Source organism: Callionymus lyra, chromosome 10 (assembly GCF_982586985.1).
Source record: "Callionymus lyra chromosome 10, fCalLyr1.hap1.1, whole genome shotgun sequence".
Classification (NCBI taxonomy): Eukaryota; Metazoa; Chordata; class Actinopteri; order Syngnathiformes; family Callionymidae; genus Callionymus; species Callionymus lyra.
Genome location: NC_141827.1, coordinates 21420494 through 21441165, shown reverse-complemented (window position 1 = coordinate 21441165; position 20672 = coordinate 21420494). Strand labels below are relative to the sequence as shown.

The window sequence follows — 20672 nt, the reverse complement described above, 5'->3', positions numbered from 1 at the left end:
AGCTTTCCATTTGTATCCGATTTTAAGTTAATTAAAGGTTTAATCACCTTTACATTACGGAATATTGTTTGTTTAATTAAGTAAAAAAAAGAAGAGAAAAAAAAACCGGTTGTATTTTATTTTGAAAAGTCCACAACCCTCCACCAGGGGCTCTTCCACCACCTTAACGGTTGAGATACCGGGAGGTTCTCTGTAAGCCCCGCCCACTCTCTCTGAGCAAAGGTGACGTAATTTGTAGGAGCAGGAGAGCAACAGGAGGGTGAAGAAGGGTGTGGACCTGAGAGAGACCCTGCAGACCAGTGGGCTTCTGCTGGACAGTAGCCACCCTAGAAACACTCTTTTAACCTGACTCACATTAGAAATACTTTGTATAAAAAACTTGTTTAGTAGAGAATTCTCAGAGTATTTATGTACCTGTTTTATGGTCCCATCTCTGGGACGACTTCAGCTCACGTCCCTCTGGTGTGTAGTTTGTAGGATCATTTAAAACATGGAGATCTAAGCCCTGAGGTGGTGACACATCAGTTCAACAGAAAAAAAGGAGATAATAATCATCAAATCTATCATTAGCTTGATTATTTTCTCGGCTTAATAGCATTTCCCTTGATCGCTGCGTTGATGGCTTCATTCGAGAAACGACCAGTATGAGTCGTTTATCAGGGATTTTACTGCGCTCAAGGGGAAATATATGACTAATCCAGATCATTTTCACGTATAAATAGGATTTATTTTTTAAATTTCTACACTGTAAAGATAAAACACACAACTCAGGGTCGATGGGGAGAAAATTGATTTATTTCTAAACATTCTCATTCTACGTCAAACTGCCTTTCAACTATGGATTTAAACAAAAATATAATACTTCTGAAACAGTTGTTCTTTAAAAATAGAATCAAAATGAGTAACAGAACGATACAAAAGGAGGTATATGCCATGTTTAAGGACCATCTTTTCTTTTTTTACGAAGAACACCTGGCAAACTGTTGTCCATTTCTTTTTGTGATATAATATGAATCATAAATAAAAAATAAAAGTAATAAGGCATATGTGTGAAGTTGATCACATCTTACTATACCAGGTATGAGTTTGACTCTTGTGGAAGAAAGAAAAGAGGTAAACATTCAATGAAGAGCGACACGCTGACACGTGTGCGACGATCTTCAAGTTCCTCAGTTGTCATCGTTCATCATCGTCGTTCATCATCATCATCGTTCACAGACCATAAACTTGTGCTGAAGACGGTTCATTCCTGTTTTGTTACTTCAATTCATGCTGCTTGAATGTACATATTTTGATGCTCCATCCTCTTTGGTTTCCTCACATTCTTCACTGCCGTCCCACGTACAGAAAGAAAAGCGTCTCCTGTTCTCGCACAGGAAGATCCAGTGAAAGCATTCACTTCAGAAAGAAAACTGAAATAACATGAGGATTATTCTCTTGGACTACAGCAACATGATCTCGGGTTGTTTTTTAATTGCACTTAATTTAGTATTTCTCTCTATGAAGCTTCATGAAGCACTGTCATTACTCTCAGAGTCCACTAGATGGCGACCTCTCTGCACTGTTTTCCTCTGTTTAGGAACATCACATCATTTTTAAACTGATGGCGCCACCAACTGACCTCTAAACAACATGACACTGCTTCATAAAGCTTTCATGACCCATCACTAATATATATATTTTTTTACAATATCTATTTATAGTAATCTATCTTACGTTTAGTATTTTAAATTAATTAATTGTTTAAAAAAAAAAAAGGAGTTCAGTTGAACTTGTTGAAGGTCAAACACTTGTTTGAGGACATGAATTACTTGTAAATTGCATTTAAACTGCTTGGTTGAATTCTTAGCCTTAAATTTCAGCATTTACTTAACAAAGTAAGTAAGTAAGTACTGGTTATGGAGAAATACAACAACATTTTCTGAAATCTCACATCACCAGGAAGGCTTGGACAGCGTCTGACGTTGATTTGAAGCACAAAAAAAAAGGTAAAACGATGTATTTTCTCAAGTGAATGCTTCACACTAGTTCTCAGTTTGATCAGCCGCCAGCCTTGAAAAGATGAAGAAAACACTGTAATTACAGAATTGAGCCGGCAACTGATGCGGAAGTAAAAGGACCGGGCTTGGACAGAAAGGGGGCGATAGAGGTTCCAGCTAAAGTGGGTGACGAAGGTGCATTGCAGGGGTCAAGTGTTCCCCCGTCGGTTCCAAGAGCCTTTTTTAGTGAGCGGCCCCAGTCAACGGGTCGGTCATGTGGTCGACTCGTATCCTGCCAGCGGGACCACGAACACCGTGATGTCGTCGCCGGAGCCCAGTTTTTCGTTGGGCAGCCTCCAGCCGCGCTCCTTCAGCACTCCTCTGGACCTCATCAGCAGGTCCTGGGCTGCCAGGGTGTACCTGCAGAGGACCACCAGACGGTCGGTTAGAAACACAGAAGCAGTGGTGCACTAACAACTGGACCCAACACTACAGTGCAGCATTGATGTACTGTACATTATCTTTATAAGTTCAATAAACTCTATTTTACTGTTTTGTCAGCATCATGATCTTCCTTGACTTAATGTATTGAGGTCGAATTATTTATTAATTATTCAATCAAAAAAAAATGTTGCTTCAATTTAAAAAAAAAGATTAAATAAAAAATATATATTTTCAATAAAGAATAACCTTCAATAAAATCGTATCTTGAATTAATAAAAAAGATCCTTCAGTCCTAAAAATAACTGTTTTATAAAAAAGAAGCTTGAATAAAAAAAGTCGGTTTAATCAAAAAAAAAAAAAAATCAATTAAAAATGGAACTTCAATTAAAAAAGAATTTCAATAAAAAAGTAGTTTCAATTAAAAAAGTACCTATGATAAAAAAAAAGCAGTTTAAATAAACACAAAAGAACCCTCAATCGTAAAAATAATTTTTCAATAAAAAAGGAGCTTCATTCAAAAAGTATTTTTTTTAAAAACAACAACCTTTTAATAAAAAATAGCTTCACTTAAAAAGAACATTTTAAATAATAAAAAAAAAAAGTTAGTTTCAAAATAAAGTTGCTTCGATCAAAAAATATGTTAAATAAAAAAGAGCTTTAATAAATAAAGATGATAGATCAACTTTTTTTGGTTAAACAACAGCGAAGCAAATCTACCTGCATACATATTTACAATATATGCACTTGGCCTTTAAACCTAATGTCAGGTAAAGTTCGCCCCCTAGTGGCCCACTAGCAGTACTGGAACTGCTCCTCCATGATCACTCTGCTGACTGCTCACCTCATGGGATCTGCTGGATCACAGCAGGATAAGTAGGATGACACGGCATCAGCCACTTCCCTGTCCGTCGTCACGTCCCACAATCCATCTGTGCCCATGACCAGGACGTCGTCTGGACCATGCTTGTTGTCCTCGAGATTGTAAACCTGCACCTGTGGACAGAAGTCAGCAGAGTTTAAAGAAGACATCTTCAAAAGGGAAGTGTAAATCAAATTCTTATTAAAAGTATTTATTTAATTGACATTGACCTACAGGGGGTGCTGTTGTGCAGATGCTGTACTTTTAAACAATTAATGAACTATTGAAGTTGTTCTATTGTTTTAAATGTAGCAGAGTTTCTTTCCTTTTCAACTAATAATCAACATGTTCATCTTTCCACTCACCTCTGGGACACACGACAGGAAAGGCTTGATGTATATGTTAGAGTTGTACACCTTCAGGTCATGGTCTCCGAGTCCTCGGGTCACTCCGATGGTCGCCATGACACGCGCCTGTGGCCACAAAAACACAGATATATGCAACTCAACTTTGATGGTTAAAACATGAGACCTGTGTGGATCTCACCTTTTTGCCCTCCCCATATATGAGCGGGAACTTCAGGTCGTCCTCGACGATCGTCTTATAAGCCCTGACGCACAAACATCAAAAGCTTTAGTGTAATCGAGTGAAACTTTCCCAACAATATAAAGCGCATGTTTACCATCCGGTCATGGTGTGGTCTCTGTAGAGCATCTTCTTGCCCACCTCACTGTGCTGGATCCGTCGTGGAAACTCAATGTGAGTGAACTCATTACCCAGGAGCTCTGGCCTCAGAAAACCCTGCGAGTCAAAGAGAATGAACTCAAAAATATCATTTATGTAACGGCTTCAAATGAAAAGACGACAATATAGAATCCTGCCGCTGCCACGGCACAAAAACACCCACACGCTGACTCATAATCTGCTCCTTACAAGACCAGTGACGAAACCCTTTCATTTATTCTCCCAGTTAAAAGCGTTTATTTGAAGAACCAACCAGATATTGGAGTCGCTGTCGCTCCGACTCGGGTGTAAATTCATTAGTCATGGGAATAACTTCATTGTTCCTGATGATTATTGCCCTGTGAAGACAAAGACACATCAAAAGAAAAATGTGAATAACAATATGACAGGAAGTGTTTCTCAGAAACGTGGTTCAAGTTGGTTAGTTGACACAGGAACTATTTTACTGCAAGTTCACTTTCTATCTTTTGTATTGTCATGTAGCACAGTGGCCCCCGGGACCGGTACTGTGAGGCATTTATTACAGGGCTTATCAGAAAGAGAAACAATTCATAATTTTATGTTCTATTGATTATTACTGGCTAAAAAGTATTTTATTTTATTTATTTATAAAGAGTTTTTTCTAGTGTTGGATTGATGAAGCTTCATGAAGCGGTGTCATAGTTGTTTAGATGTCAGTAGGTGGCGCCATCAGTTTAAAAATGATGTGATGTTTTATTATCAAAGAAAGAAAGAAAGTTCAGAGACGCCATCTAGTGGAGTATAATGACACTGCTTCATGAAGCTTAATTGGTTGTTTTTTGGCCTTATATGTTATTTTTTTATTACTTTTTTTTTTTTTTATCTGCGTGAGTAGGGAGGATAATGAAGATAATCTGGCAGTGCCATGAAACACCTGATGAGGTATCATGATACAGTGTATTGACTTTGAAAGGCCACTAGAGCTACTAATTCAATAAAAAATGGCATCAATTCAAACTTAAAAGTGACATCTTGTGTTTTTTTTTCCAAAATAAAGACGCTGTATCATGATACCTCATCAGCTGTTTCATGAGACCTCATCAGCTGTTTCATGAAGCCTCATCAACACATCATGACCTGACATGTTAAGACACATAGTCGCCTGGTTCAAGACCAAATCAAGGGAAGTTACCAAGCATCAAATCAAACGCATGGTTATCATGATCAAAGTTTAACAACAAAAATAAATATAAAAATAATACATATATTGTATTTAATATTAAAATTAAAACTGACATTATTTTTATAGTGCTTATTAGATTAAACACATCAAGTGATAAAATAATATGAAATAGTTGACACGATTGCATTTAGACACATGATTGATACGTTGGCTTTCTGAAGCATCTACAGATAAGTATATATCATGATATATAGCAGTATGTTAAAGCAGTACTTCTACTGTGGCGTCACTCACCTGCTGTCTCCCGCGTTGGCTACGTAGAGTTTGCCCATTAGTTCCATGGCTGCTAAGGCACAACACCCTCCAGAGATGGCGTACGATGTTTTCTCCTTCTCGATCAGATCGTCCTGCACCATTCAGAGGAAAGATTAATAATTAAATTCAGCTGAAAGAAAAGTTTATTTTAAACCAGTTTAGCTGCAACCGACAGACGGAGATAATTGTCTAAAGAGTGATTGACAGCAGCCAGAGTGATGTTGATGTGAGTGAGATAAAAAAAACCTGCTTGATTGATTGAAATCCAAATTGTTCCGTTAAAAGGAGTTTAACTTCTCACCATCTGCTTGAAGGCCGTCTCGATCACCCCCATCACCAGACTCTCCAGACAGACCGCCTTCTCCATGTGGTAGCGGATGGTGGCGTCGTTCACCGCGTCGGGGTCTTCCGAATCCTGCGTCGCCCCCTTTTTCCCGTCCGCCTGGTACGGGCTGCCGTTCTTCGCCAGGCAGATAGGGGGCGCTGTGCTGGGGTTCTCCAGTAGGTGGCATATTTCCCCCAGACGGTCTCTGATCAGGCGGTGGAGCAGCTTGGAGGCCACGATGGCCGCACCAGAACCCGCGTGTCCGTCGTAGACCCCCCAGAAGTGCAGGGGGATTCCGGTGCCGTCCTGAGAGGAGATTGAGAAAAAGCAAAATCAACGGTAATAATATGGTCGTGTGGAAGATTACACTTGTGGGGGCGGGTTAAAAACGTCCCTGAGATTACATATCTGAGCTGGAGGCCAGAGATTTGGGAGGGTTTAGTAGATTTAGGACTGATGCACTCATTTGGAAATTCAACTTGATGTGATTTTAAAGACACAGTAGATGCTAGTTAAATAGCACAGCGGCTAACTTAACCCGGCTGTTGATTATCTGAAGAGATTTAAGTGGTCAAAGTTTACCACCTGATAAGAAACATTTTATCTTAAGATAAGAGAAAAAAAAGGCTTAAAAAATTGTCAAATCCTGTTGTCGGCGACAGGAATCTGTCAATAAAGATTTTAAATGAATTGTTGATTTATTCATTTTGGAGGCAAAAAAATAACAATTAAAAAAAGGACACTCTCGACTGATCCATGGAGGCTGATCGACGAACAAGTCTGAGTGTGAAGTGTTTGTCTTGTTGTGGCAGAACATAATTCGCCTCTCGCCGGGAGCAGGTGGACTTGGCACGGACCCTCATCCTAAACAGCCTCTCTCTAGAAACTGGACGGATGGATGGATTCTGCCGCAGCAGAGATGGCGTGACTCAAGAGTAGCAAATGAGCAGACATCTGACATCTGCTCTCTTCTCTTTGGGCGGAAGGAGGGGTGAGAAAAACAAAGGGTGATGTCATTTCGGCAACGCCTCATGGAGGCGCAATGTGCTTCCATCAGTGTTGACGCCTTGAGATTAAAAACACTAATATAACACGAGATTGAGGCCGAGTAAACTAAAATATTGAAATAAGGCCATTTATTATATGAACCTAATCATTGTAAAGCAAATGAAATCACTTTATAATTATGAAACTGGCATGTTTTATATGTGTCTGTAACTATTTAATTGTGTATAAGTAACACGTAACAGGTCTGAAACATATAAAAAAAAAAAGGAAAAACATTTATTCTTATGATCCCCTTACATTTGGACTTGACATTTAAGAATAATTGTTAATAATAATAATCACTGTTGTTTTATTTATCTTGCTGCAGGACTGAAAATAGAAACTAGCCACCGGCTATAATCTTGCATATTTACATGTATATATAACCTTAAATAAGTAATGGCCCCATTTAAAATAAGCTAATTAATGAAAAGGTGCATCATGAACATCTAATTTTAGACTACTTCTGTCGCTGTGAGAATATTATAAGACTATCGCGGGGGCAGCAGGTAAACAAGGTTAAGAGGCCTAGAATATATTTACCTGTGCCAGGGAAGTCATATTCTTGTTAGTCGTTTTTATCTGTAGCAAAAAAGGATACACAGATTTTCAGAAGATGATGTTGGTGGAATAAAGAAAAGGTACATTTGTTATATAGTTGTGGCTGCCTCGGTGCTTGGTTCTGTTTTTTATTTTGTATTCTTATTGTGTATTATCTTTCTGTACTCTCACCACATTTGGATTCTGGACCATCTGGATCCAAAGTTTTTTTGAAGATGTGCAGTGCATGAGATAAAAAAATAAATGGGTTGGTTGATATAATTATTTACTCTAATCCATATAAGTATGTAGTAGATCAGACTTTGAAGCCAAAATAACTAAAACAGTGGTGTCACACACTAAGGGCCAAATTCTATAAGCTGTTGAAGTCGCCGTCTAAGCAAAATGTATATTTATAAAGCTGTCTTTAATAGGAAGTAAGAGTCTGATTGTGATACTGTCTTTAGGTTTAAGAAAGTTTGATCTTAACCCTTCATCTAACATCCCAGTCCTTTGCTTTAACTTCACTTTGACTGTTATTGGACAAAGTGTTGACATCCATTTATTTGTTCCAAAATTAGAAATGCAAGTCGTTGCTTCTTTCTCTCACCCCGTTGTCCTCCAGCAGAGAAGAATTGCGATGCTTCCCGCTGGGCTTCTTCACAAACAGCTTCTCACACGAGGCCTGGTCTTCGTTCAACATGCTCTTCCCTGCATTGATCACCCTGGAGAAGAGAGAGAGCGAGGGAGAGAGAGAGAGAGAGAGGGGAGAAGATTTAGTGGTTGCCCTTTTCAACTCTCCATGAAAACATTATGACCTTCCAGGGGGGACTGAGTGTTTTTATCATGAGCTGCCAAGCCCACAGCGAAATGGCTTCAGTCACTCTCTAGCTCATTGTGTCTCCTGGAGTGCAGAGCCTCTGAGATCAACACACCGATCATTGATTTGAACTTCAGAAAAGTGCTGAGGCTGCACACGTAGAGTCTTTAGCTGTCAGCGTCTAACACGTTAGATATGAAATTACAGACCAGTGAGTAAGAAGGTCCTAAAAAAAACAGACACGAAACAAATCTTTTCATGAATACAGTTTGTAGTAAAACATGAGTCATTTTCAAAAGAAAATGACATGCTAAAAATAATCATTTAGTGGAAAATAATCTATTACTAACACTTTAATAAAACATAGGTGTATTTATAAAAGACATCACCATAGCTTAAGCTTGCTTCGACATGCCTTGCTTCACAAATCCTGACTGCTTGTCTTGACTTAATGAGTATTTTTACTGTTGTGTTCCTGGTTGCTTAGGGATTACAAAATCCTACAATCGCTATTCTTTCAGTTTCTGTCTCGTGTTTTGAGAGTCCTGAGGGAGGTATTTGACTGTTTAACTGCTAAATGCTGCAATATGTTCAGACAAGAGTCTCTAAGTCGCCCTCGTTTTTATTAAATACTGCTGAAGGGTGAACCTTTATCTCCAGACTAACATGTTTCAGCCAATTTTAAGATGAATACTTTTTGTATTTTAAGTGTGGAATGTCAGTTCTTGGAAGATCTTCTGAAGAAGATTCTTTAGTAGATCCTGGATCAAGACATACCTGAGCTAAACAGGAGACTTTTTTTTTGGATAATCCAACATGCCTTGCAAAAAACTCAGTCTTCTTTAAGTAAGTAAGAAGGTAAGTAAATTATATTTGTAGAGCGCTTTTCCACACCAGGGTCACAAAGCGCTTAAACAATCAAAATGAAACGCAATAAAATATATACTTAAAAGGTGAAGATAACACCAAGAACAACACAGGAGTCTCAGAAAATCAAGGAAAAGCCTGCACGAATAAAAATGTCTTAAGATGTTTCAGATTCTGATCCACAGACCTCAGAGCCCGAGCTGGGGTGTAAGGCTGGATCAGATCACTGATGTAAGGAGGAGCCTGAACATGAATAGCACTGAAAGTAAGAACCAGAATTTTAAAGTTGATCCTGAAAGAAACTGGCAGCCAAAGAAGAGATTTAAGGATCGGCGAAATGTGAGTTCTTCTAGTAGAGTGGGTCAGAATTCTCGCTGCAGAGTTCTGTATCAACTGCAGGCAACAAATGTGGAAACCCAACTCCTGACTCACTCACAACAAGAGTTTAGAAGAGTGGAGTCTATTAAGATCTAAAAATGCGGGTCAATGTTTGACCAATCACAGGAGAGTGGCGTGGTTATGGTTAACTAGATTTAAGCTTGATAACAACAAAGCGTTTTCAGTGGGCGGAGCTTAAACACATTTTCTAATTTTAATATTTCAATGAAAAGAGAGTTTTGTACAAACAGACACATATGGATGAGTACAATAGAGGTCCAAGATCAAATGTAATGTTGATATTTCAACATCTACGGAGCTATTCTGCACTTTTTATATGTTTTAAAAATGTTTCTTTAAAACTTGGAGGATTGAAACTCAACACTCTCAGTCTCAAATTAAAGTGATGTTTGTATGTTTGTATTTATATAATAAATCTAGGCTGTTCCTCTTAGAAGAGCAGCAAACAAATGAAAACATGATGCGATTTCAACACCAAAAACTGGCAGAAAAGGGAAACAGACGCTCCCTGCGGACTCTCTAAACAGCTGAGTTGATCAAACTCATCACAGAAATGACGAAGGTCTGGCCACAGAGTCTGTGGGATCACAGAGCGCCAACATATTAGGCATAAACCCCAACTGCTGCTCAAATCTGGATTATAAAAAGCTCTTTCACTTACTAATCAGTAGAAAAGCTGAGCACTGGGGCTGCGACTGTGAGACTCTGTGATCGGGCATCTGGACTAATGACTGTGAAAAATGTAAAGTGTCGTCCCAGACCTTCTGCCAAAACCTGATTTGAGATTCTGACCGAGAGTCAACAAGAGCTTGTGTATCCTGGAGTATAATCACACGTGGCCCACAATGTCCTGCCAGTTCTCGTTTGTAGGTGTTTGCTGAAATGTTCTGTTGTGTAAACATTTTTATTCATATCCTTTGACTAAATAACTAATATATTGAAACAAATCTAATATTACATTCCATAGTCTATCAAATAAATGACCTTCAGATGATTTAAGATTAAAAATGTGCCTCTACACCACCTCCTAGGATTCACATGTCAATAACATGTACAGTATGTCACAATGGTTGCATAAACATAAACTATTTACATACAGAGTATTTTAAAAATGAAGTGAGGTTTCTCACGATTGTTCTTTACAAAACCTTGCCTCGTGAGCTACAGCATAGAGAAGCAATAGAATGACGAAACCTTCAAAAATTCCACATGATGAAATCAAATTAACAGTAACTCAACCTTACTTCCACTACCTCTAACCTTCACTAGAGACGTTTTGAAAATCCATTCCAACCCGATTGATTTATTGCATTTACAAACAAATGAACAAACGAGAATGTCAAAACAAAGCCACATGGGTGAAGGTAGGTATGGGCTAAGGTAAGGTAAGGTAAGGTAAAACTTTATTGATATTGTTTTTTTCCAATAGCCACAGAAATACAGCAATTTTTCATGAAAAATAAAAAATAAATAAAAAATAATAAAAATAAATAAAAATAATATATAGCTAAGTAGAGTTTTTTTTAAAAGTAAAAATAATTTGTCTTAAATAGATCTTAGACCTCTGTTGTACTCATCAGTATGTGTCTGTTTTTACAAAACTCTCTTTTAATATTTACATTAGAAAATGTGCTTAAGCCCCGCCCACTCCACATGCTTCGTTTGGTTAAACATTGAGGTTTGTCACTGCATGTCATCAATCCTGGGAGTCTCCAGCTCTAAAGGGACTCATGAAACAAAGCAGGCCATGATCACAGCTGGCTGGAGGAGGAGTGAACCCATTACTACGTCATAATGGATTCGTAACCTCTCATTCGCTGAGATTTTAGGTGGTGGAGAACTTTATAAAGTTTATAAACTTCAAAACCTTGTCATGATGAGGGACTTGCTGCATCTTGGAGAGGAAGACTTCAACATTTGAAACATGTGAGTGAGTCAGGAGAGTTGGAGTTTTCATATTAGTAGAGTGTGGTCTTTTTATGGCCATTTAAAATAGAGCAAATATGTTCTGAGGTTTTTCCAGGATGGTTAATAAAACAATGGTTTGACAGCAACACGTCTTATTTAGTTTGCAGGAACACTGTGTAAACAAGGACAGCACAGCTGAAGAGGTTGAGGTAAATGTTCAGTCAATATTGTCCAAGCAGAAGGAGCTCAAATAAAAAGTGGTGTATTGAAGTCAAACAAAGGTTTAGCACTTAATAAATAATATATCCTTATTTTGTTTCTATTAAAACAAAGTAGTTCTGTAATTTAAATTTCAAGATTTTATTTTAGTTAGAGAAATAACTTGAAAAAAGGAAGGTAATGGCCATCATTACATCATCTCAAACTGCCCGCACAGGAATCATTGACTGACTGCTTTCAGATGTCACATGAGCTATAATTGAGCGTAATGTTGCTGGTGCTGGAGGATGTGAGGAGTCTTACCTCATTCAGTCACATGCTGTCTAAACATGTGACTGAATAAAAAACCCATTTTATTCAAACTCTGGTCAGAATCTTTAACCTTTTACTCTCAGACAGATGTGAGAACAGGCCTAGAGATGATGTATATACCTATTAGCCAGACCAGAGTGTGGTGGTGAATAAAGGTCGAGGTAGCAAGTGTTAGTTGTTCAGGAGGGACTAACAGGACTCTCCTTGGAAAAAGGACAATGCAGAAAGATTCAACCTAGGAAAGTTATTCACTTGAACCCATCTTTGGTTTCGTCTTCAACCATTAATAACTTTTCTTCCTAACATCCACCACGGGGGATTTGTTCTCCCTCGCCAAATAACAAGTGCTGTCAAAGCTAAAGGCTGAAAAGAGGAAATAATGAACCAAATATAAAAACGAAATGGAAAAATGAAATAACGAAATGGGTATAAATATAACTCAGAATGAATGTTGGAAATTAAATTGGCCATTCAGATATTTTCTGTCTGTATGCTAATACAAGTACATTCTGGGAGGAAGTATATTCAAAAATTGTTTAAAAATAATTGGTTACAATTTTCCATGTACCTTCGAAAATATGTATGGCTGTAATTTTTTCTTCTAATACTATACAGAAGGAAGACATGCCTTGTAAGAATTCTGTTTGTGGCTTGTAAGAAAACCATCACTAAGAACTGGTACAAACATTACAAATATTACCGTTTAGCTTTAAGTTTTTCTATACATCAGCTGAAAGACGCCGACAATATTGAACAGAGGTCCAGACCTTCTCAAGAGCTTTTACAAATAGAGTAGGACCATATGTATTCAAGATAACTCTTGGATCAATGACGGGAGTCTCAATACATTGTTGTAGTTCAATGGTTCCAAGGTCAGCCTAGCATTCATAGTGTTGAGTGCTGCTCCAGCGAGTACTACACAAATAACAAACGAGGGTCAGAAAGACTGACAACTGCAGTATAACAGCAGTTGATGCGTCATGGCTTCTCACACCAGGAAAGGTAATAATTAGGAGGGTTTCAAATCATAAGGTAGCTTCAGATAAGTACCACTAAACCTTCTCAAGAGTCTTTTAATCTTTCAATGATGATTCAAATGGCAGACAAGTACTGACAGTACTAAAAATATTTGACAACTTGATTGATCTTGTTGAAGAGCAGCAAAGAGGCAGTCAAGCAATACATATTCAATAATTCAAATTATTACTTAATATATCCATCTTTGTCTGGCGCTGGCTGTTTAAGGATGCTAGGCAAAACGTATGACCAATCATTGGCATTTGGATTGTTTTATTTGATTACAACTTAAAGCACTTTAACCGTGATGAATAGTCGGATGAGCTTGATGTAGCTGTAGCACGAGACAGTCATTTCAAACTCAACATAATAAAATTAAGCAGTAGCATCATCATAAACTCTAACTCGCAAAGAGACTTGTAGCAAAGAGAACAGATGGTGGAAAAGTTCCTTATTACCATCACATGACAGGGAAACATATTGCACTTAAGACAAAGGTTTCCAATAAATGTTCTTTTTAGCAACCAAACAATATACTCAAACACTGAACCACTTTGAAACAACAATGTAAGCATATGGCTACGTCTGGATATGAAAGTTAATGAGTAGTGTAGGTGGCTACAAGGAATCATTGGGGTTGGCAATATAAAGTTTGTTGTTGTTGTTAGATGAAGAATCACAGCTTAATTGGAACAAGAATCATTTATATTTATGGCCAAAAGGCCAGTGACATGATCATGGTATCTGGTAGATCTGAGGTTGTACGACATTACAGCCTTCCTAATATTGAGGCCCCATGTAATTGTATCTATCGCTCTAACAATCTTCTCTTATCAAATCTGGAAACCTTCTCGATGTATCATGTATCCACCGGACCGTAGTGTTTACTGAAAGTGCACTCTTGCCCCGATACTGGCGAAACCAATTTGCAACCTTAGCTGCGATGACTCAGACCATGTCGGTGCTGGAACATAGACGGCGTTTATCATTTGCTGGAACCTAGTTAGCAAAGTCATCATTTTTTTGCAAGACAGGTTTGCGTGACGGCCAAACAGTGACCACTTCACAATGACGAACGCCGATCCTCACAGGCCAAAACGACGACTAATTAAGCCATATCTGAAGGGGGACGCTGCACGGAGCTTGGACGCGAGCCAGCAGGGTGGCCCCCCATTCGGGCTGAACCCACCTGCACTGTTGGATTTACAATTGTCAAAGCTCATCGCAGCAGAAGACGAGTCAAGAGAACAATTGATCTTTATCAAAATAGGTTGTTCAAGAACTTATTTGGGCCCTGTCAAGAAATATCTGCTAAGTAAAAACAACATATTTATTTTATTATTTCAAATATAGTATGAGCCTTTTTAAACCTCCTCCACTTCCTAGTCACGGAGTAAAAACTATCTTCACGGTAGTCAGCTTCTCCCTCGGGTGCTTAGCCACTTCAAAACATTTACCTGTCATTGTAGGGCTTCAAACAAATTCAAAGCTTAAGCGAAATGCAAATGTAACTTTCACGTGTAACATGCCGTGCACCGCATCCCAATTCTGACACCCACCACTTGTCACATAGAGAGGAGCTAAAAAGTGAGATCATTAAAAAAAGATGACATTTATGTGTCTCTGAAGAGGTGAAATAGCGAACTTTTTCAACCGTTGATGTCATGACTGTGTTTTGCTTCGCTGTTTAAAACTCCTTTTTGGTTGTTTTATCTTGTTTTTTTTAAGGATTTAAATTACCAGATACAAAGGGTGAAGTGCTCTAAAATTAAGGGTTTCAAAAGTGGAGGGTTTGATTCTTTGTCTTTCAACATTTCCCTGTTTTTTTTTCAGCCTAAATCTCTTGTGTAAGATCTTAGGATCATTAGCAGCTTGGATCTATACGTGTGCTATCTTAGTTTTCACTATTACTTAACTTTAAATATTGTAAACTGAAAATTTCTATACTTAAACTTTTTAACCATGAAAAATCTACGATCAATTCATAGTCAATTATAATACACCTTTATTATGCCTTTTTTATAGCCCATTTACAGTACATTTGATATGTTGATTACACAGTCAAAATGTGAAGTGTGTATTTGTACACCTGTGCTGTAAACATTAGTTCTGATAAATATTTACATCTTATATGATAACAGAACAGAATCTGTTTCACATTTTAGAGCAGAGATTTGAGGCCAACAAGGTAACAAGACACATTTACAGAGCTGGATCTATTCATTTTTTGATCGCTTAAAGAATGGAATGTCTGTGAATGTTTTTACTCAGCGGGAAATGCCAAAGCAGCACATTCTACTCGGTACTGCCTCACTCCCACTGCTGCACACTTGAACTGCTGTTGTGTTCCAGCGTGAGTTGCCATTTAAATTGTATTAGCAAGCAAAATGTAAAGAATGAAGGGAAATCACCAAGCAGTAAAGGAAAAGATGCAACATTGCAGCCAAGTTGATGAATAAAGTCAAGTCAAGGATTGATGTTAATTAAAATGATTAATGATTTGACTTAATATCTAAATTAAAGTTGATAAACTCTGCTAAACTTAAAAACTAACATAGTGGTAATTACAGTTTAATTTGACATTACAGTGACAACTATGAACTATTGAAATCTCTTTAGCTGTGTGTTTTTCTGTCGCTTACATTATTAAGTACCTGGTTTTTAATAGAATGTTATGACTTTACTCTCTGTGGCAGATGGTGTCAGAGGTAGGATAGTTATTCAGCATGTGCAAGTTTAAGAAGCCAGTGATCAAGAAGTACAGATACTGTTGAGTGAGAGACTGAGGGTTGCCCAATGGTTCACAAACCAAAGGACTCTCATCAAATGATTGAAACTGTGCTGTGACTACCAATGAGAGGCTTTTTGTTCTTTGTTGCACAAGGTTTTTTTCCCCCAAAGACAGAAGACCAGAGTTTGGGATCGGGTCAAGACAGGAATTCTTGACTCCACATACAGACATGGGTTAAAGGATCACAGGTACGATAAAATTGTATTTTATTTTGGAAAGGTGTGGAGATAAATTCCATCATCCGTCAGGCAACCTAGACTAGCGTCTCTTTCATGTCAATGAAAACAAGGGGACAAAACATTGGTCTTTCTTTTAAGTAGGGCACCTGCTAACCTAATTTAAAATGCATCGTCTTCCACTTCTAAGTTAATCAGAGGCGAGTGAAGTTTTGAAATCCCAGATATAAACTTTTCACTCAACTTAAAAATCAAACAAATCAATATATCTTAATTTACTGAAATATGAAACCCACAATCTTTCGACCAGGTCTGCAAGTTGTCAAGGATGTTGTGGAAATGTTTGCACAGTGAAATTGCTCTTAGTAAACCTTCACAATATTACCCATTATTTATTTAAAGTTTGTAACCTCAGTTTTTCTCTGAATATTTTGGAAGAAGTTTTAAGATATACATTTAACTTTGAACTCAAATAAATATTTGTTTATTTACTCAAGTTGTTTTGGATTAAAAGAAAAATGCATTTACTTAATAAAAAGTGCTGCACTGCATGAGTTCATTTGGTGCAAACAAACTTACGGGTAAATAAAACACCTGTTAGACATTTGTGATATAAGGCTGTCTTACCACTCCTAACACTCAAACACCACATTCATGAAATACTTCTCCTCGCTTCGCTCTCTTTTACTCTGCAAACAAACCTATAACAACTCAAGCATTCTGGAAATATGCAACGATCCTTAATACTTAGAAAGGCCAGACCACATTTCTTCCATTCTGCGACTTCCCTACTTCTCAATGGTGTGACTAACACGTCCAAATATTCTCCTACAAAATATATTAAGAAAAATTAACATTTAGAATGTATTTCCTTACTCGAATTTGCTTACTTACTAACTACAAGCTACTTGGTAATGGGTGCAAACAGCCTGATTGACACATAATATGACATTGTCACAGATGGTAACTTTAAGTACAATTGGAAACTTGAGAAGCCAAAGATAAAGAAAGTTTGCATGTTGCATATATATATATGTATATATATACACAGTATATATATATATATACAGTTTATATATAATCATTCATTTTCTGCCGCTTGTTATCCCAGAGTGCCCAGAATAAACCCACGTTGTACATGTTGAACACTACACAGTTGTATAATAGTTTAAATCAGTCATTTTATACATTTATATCAGAATCAGAATCTAAAACGTTTTTAGCCAGTGTCGTAAAAACAATATGGGAATGCTATGTGGTGGCATTACAAAATAAAAGAATAAAATAAGATTTCTGCTACGCACTAACAGGAAATGACGCGACAGCTTCTTCTTCTACTACTATTTGACGATGATTTCAACCAGCTGTTGGAACAAAAAAAGAAAAAAGGAAGAAAAAATATGAGAAATCGAAATATTCGCGAGATATTTACGCCGGTATCAGCACCGAAGACATGTCATCCTCCTACTGCTGCATAAAATACACCTGTACGTATATGAATATATATGCATATATATATGACGTAACTTCCGTTTAAAACGTCATTAAGATGGCGGCCGTTTAGGGTAGATAGTGTCCATCGAACCATACTCAGTTTTGTGGGCGTTTTAGTATGCCAATTTAGTGTGCATGGCGCACTAAATTTCGCATACTAAGAATTGAGACGCACTTACGCACTAAAAATACTAACTTTGAGTACGCTAGTATGCGATTTGAGACACAGCACAAGTCTATGTGACCAAAAAAACCCCTCAAATTTAAGGCAATTTAGTTCAAGCACGGATTATAATGTTTTTCTTTGTTATACACCAACTATAAAAGCCAAACATATTATTATTGTTTATTGAGCGAATATGGAACTGACACCTATGGTTTACCTATGCTAACAATTTTAGAGCTAGCATAGATGTTAATGCACAATTTTTTTTTTTATTGTTCAGAACACAACAACAACAGAATTAAAATATCTGTTACAGCGGTTATATTAAGTCTTTATTGTTTTTAATAATAATAATTTTGATAAAATGAAATATTAAAAAATATATACGCACCTGCCCAAGCGAAACTATGTTCATTTTAGGAGGTATTTTTAACGTGAGCAATAATATGTCATTTACTTTCGTTCAACGTCACTATTTCCTGCTTTCTCTCCTCGACTACTTCCTGACTTTTGCCTTTTAAATTATATTTTCCAGTGGAGTAAACAGTTAAACAAGCGCCATGTTATCGAGTCCACGGCGCTGCGGTGCATCCAAGACCTCAGTGCGGCAAAAATTAAAAAAAACCAAACAACAACAAGATGATACTGTAGAAAATAATCCACTCACTCGGCGTATCCAGTCTGCCATGGCAGCTTCGTGCCTCGCTTGAGCGTGAGCACCGGCCGCGACGCGTGCTCGGTGGAGTACTGCAGCAGCTCCGGGGTGAGGTCCAGGATCTCCGGGCGTCCGTAGGGGAAGCGCGGCGGCAGGCCGTCCGGTCCCCCGGGCTGACCTCCACCTGCGCTGTGATGGTGGTGCCCGTGAGGCAGCATCCCTCCCACCAGCGTGGACATGGCGTTCTTCACTTTGCTGATCATGGTTTGGTCAGGAAAAGAAAAAGAAAAAGAATAAATAAATCAGGCGGGTGTGAGGAGATGCGGAGACGCCATCGATCGAGTCAGGAAGCGCTGGTTCTGGTTCTGCTGCTCGGCCCCATGTGACGGTGTGTGTGTGTTTTCCTCATTCAGACACGAGAACAGCCTCCGCTGACTGTAGTGACTTGATCCAGCAGAAGTGTGTGTGTGTGTGTGTGCTGCCAGGAGGCAGGGCTACACGCACACACAAACGCACACACGCACGCACAAATGCGGACATGTAGGGATTGGATATCAGCAGATCCGTACATTTAACTGAGATACAATCGAGGCATTCTTAATACACATTTTTGTTGTTTACAATTTTTTTTTACACAATTTAAACTATACTACTGCACTTTTTCTATATCTATATCCATATCTATATCTATATCTATATCTATATCTATATCTCAACTGTATCTATATATATAGATAGATATAGATCTATCTATCTATCTATCTATCTATCTATCTATCTATCTATCTATCTATCTATCTATCTATCTATCTATCTATCTATAACTATATATATATATATATATATAGTAAACAATTTCCCAAAGGAGACCTCCTGAGGGATCAATAAAGTTTTACCTTACCTTACCTTACCTTATATATATATATATATATATCTGTATATATATATAGATTTAGATACTTATATATATATATATCTAAATCTATATCTATATAAATATACACTTAAATTTACATTTAAATATAAATACACATATCTATCTATCTATCTATCTATCTATCTATCTATCTATCTATCTATCTATCTATCTATCTATCTATCTATCTATCTATCTATCTATCTATCTATCTATCTATCTATCTATCTATACTGTATATATATAGATCAGGGGTGCTCACACTTTTTCGGTTCGCAAGCTACTTTTATAATTGTAAGTTCAAAAGATCTACCTTCATCAAATTTGCTCAACGTAAGTGAGAACATACTTTACTCAGATGACTTGCACTGAATGAAGTGAATGATGATCAGTCATGATGGAAGGATGTGTGGATTTAATCATCTTCATATAAATACTGACTTACATAAATAACTAGATTTGAATAGTGCAGTCCGTGAGGAGCATATTTCCTCATAAGAAGATACTTTTCCTCTGAGAGTAACTTCCAAATATGTACATGAGATCCATGAGACCTGGTCTTAAGTGTCAGCCTGTGTTAAATCTCATCCTCCACTGCAGACCAGTTCAGACTCATATGCACTAAGAATTGCATTGATTTCCTACTAAAAATGGTCGTTCATTCGAACCAAAATGGTGCACAAAAAATATTCATGTGTAAGAATCTGTGCTTGACACGAATTCAAGCCTTTTTCCTTTGTTCATCAAAATCAACAAAGAATGCAGACGGGTTCATCCCTTTCCATGCCTCCATTTCAATATGTTGATCATATTTAAATGAAGACTTGAATTTCTCCATTTCTGTGATCATGAAAAAACAAAAACAAATGAAAACATGAATTCAAACTTACAGTTTATATTTGTTAATTTTAAACATGTCTGATATGAATCACACAAGTGGATTAATTAAATTTTAAAACATCTTCAGATGAAGTTTAACTAGAAAAAACTGTTCATCGGTAACTTCACATCATCATCGCTTTGTCTGATCGTCTCTGACGTCATTAGAATGTGTGTCTAAATATAGTATCTAAATCTATATCTATATCTACAACTATATATCTATCTATCGCTCTCTCTCTCTGTATATATATATATATATATATATATATATATATATATATATATATATATATAGTAGTATCTAAATCTAAATCTATATCTATATAAATTTAAAAATGTACATTTTAATACAAATACATCTATCTATCTATCTATCTATCTATCTATCTATCTATCTATCTATCTATCTATCTATCTATCTATACTGTATATATATCTATATCTATATCTATATCTACACCGAAATATATCTGTATCTGTATCTGTATTTATATCTATATCTATATCTATATCTATATCTATATCTATATCTATATAAATATCTAAATATATATCTAAATATATATGTATATGTCTATGTCTATGTCTAAGTACAGTATATCTCTATCTCTATCTCTATCTCTATCTCTATATAAATATCTACATATAATTAT

General features: G+C 37.1%; 1 protein-coding gene across 2 annotated transcripts; it reads right to left on the bottom strand.

Moving 5' to 3' along the window:
- Positions 1 to 773: 773 nt before the first annotated feature.
- Positions 774 to 18660, bottom strand: ppm1j (protein phosphatase, Mg2+/Mn2+ dependent, 1J). 2 transcript variants are annotated; one of them, XM_087801695.1, is made up of 11 exons: positions 18234 to 18660; positions 8008 to 8122; positions 7401 to 7439; positions 5787 to 6116; positions 5465 to 5577; positions 4280 to 4364; positions 3965 to 4083; positions 3829 to 3892; positions 3648 to 3755; positions 3265 to 3416; positions 774 to 2399 (listed from the first exon to the last, which is right to left on the bottom strand). In XM_087801695.1, exons 1-11 carry the CDS (start codon positions 18482 to 18484, stop codon positions 2252 to 2254), a joined length of 1524 nt encoding a protein of 507 aa, XP_087657821.1. In that variant the 5' UTR covers positions 18485 to 18660; the 3' UTR covers positions 774 to 2251. The 2 variants fall into 2 exon arrangements, with proteins under 2 accessions (XP_087657821.1, XP_087657822.1); XM_087801696.1 differs by lacking the exon at positions 7401 to 7439.
- Positions 18661 to 20672: the final 2012 nt, after the last annotated feature.

Excerpts from the sequence above, each read along its gene's own strand:
- ppm1j (XM_087801695.1), bottom strand. The coding sequence starts at position 18,484 with ATGATCAGCAAAGTGAAGAACGCCATGTCCACGCTGGTGGGAGGGATG. Across the intron at positions 7,440-8,007 it reads CTCTGCTGGAGGACAACGGG|ATAAAAACGACTAACAAGAA; the intron begins GTGAGAGAAAGA and ends TTTTTGCTACAG. Across the intron at positions 5,578-5,786 it reads AGACGGCCTTCAAGCAGATG|GACGATCTGATCGAGAAGGA; the intron begins GTGAGAAGTTAA and ends TGAATGGTGCAG.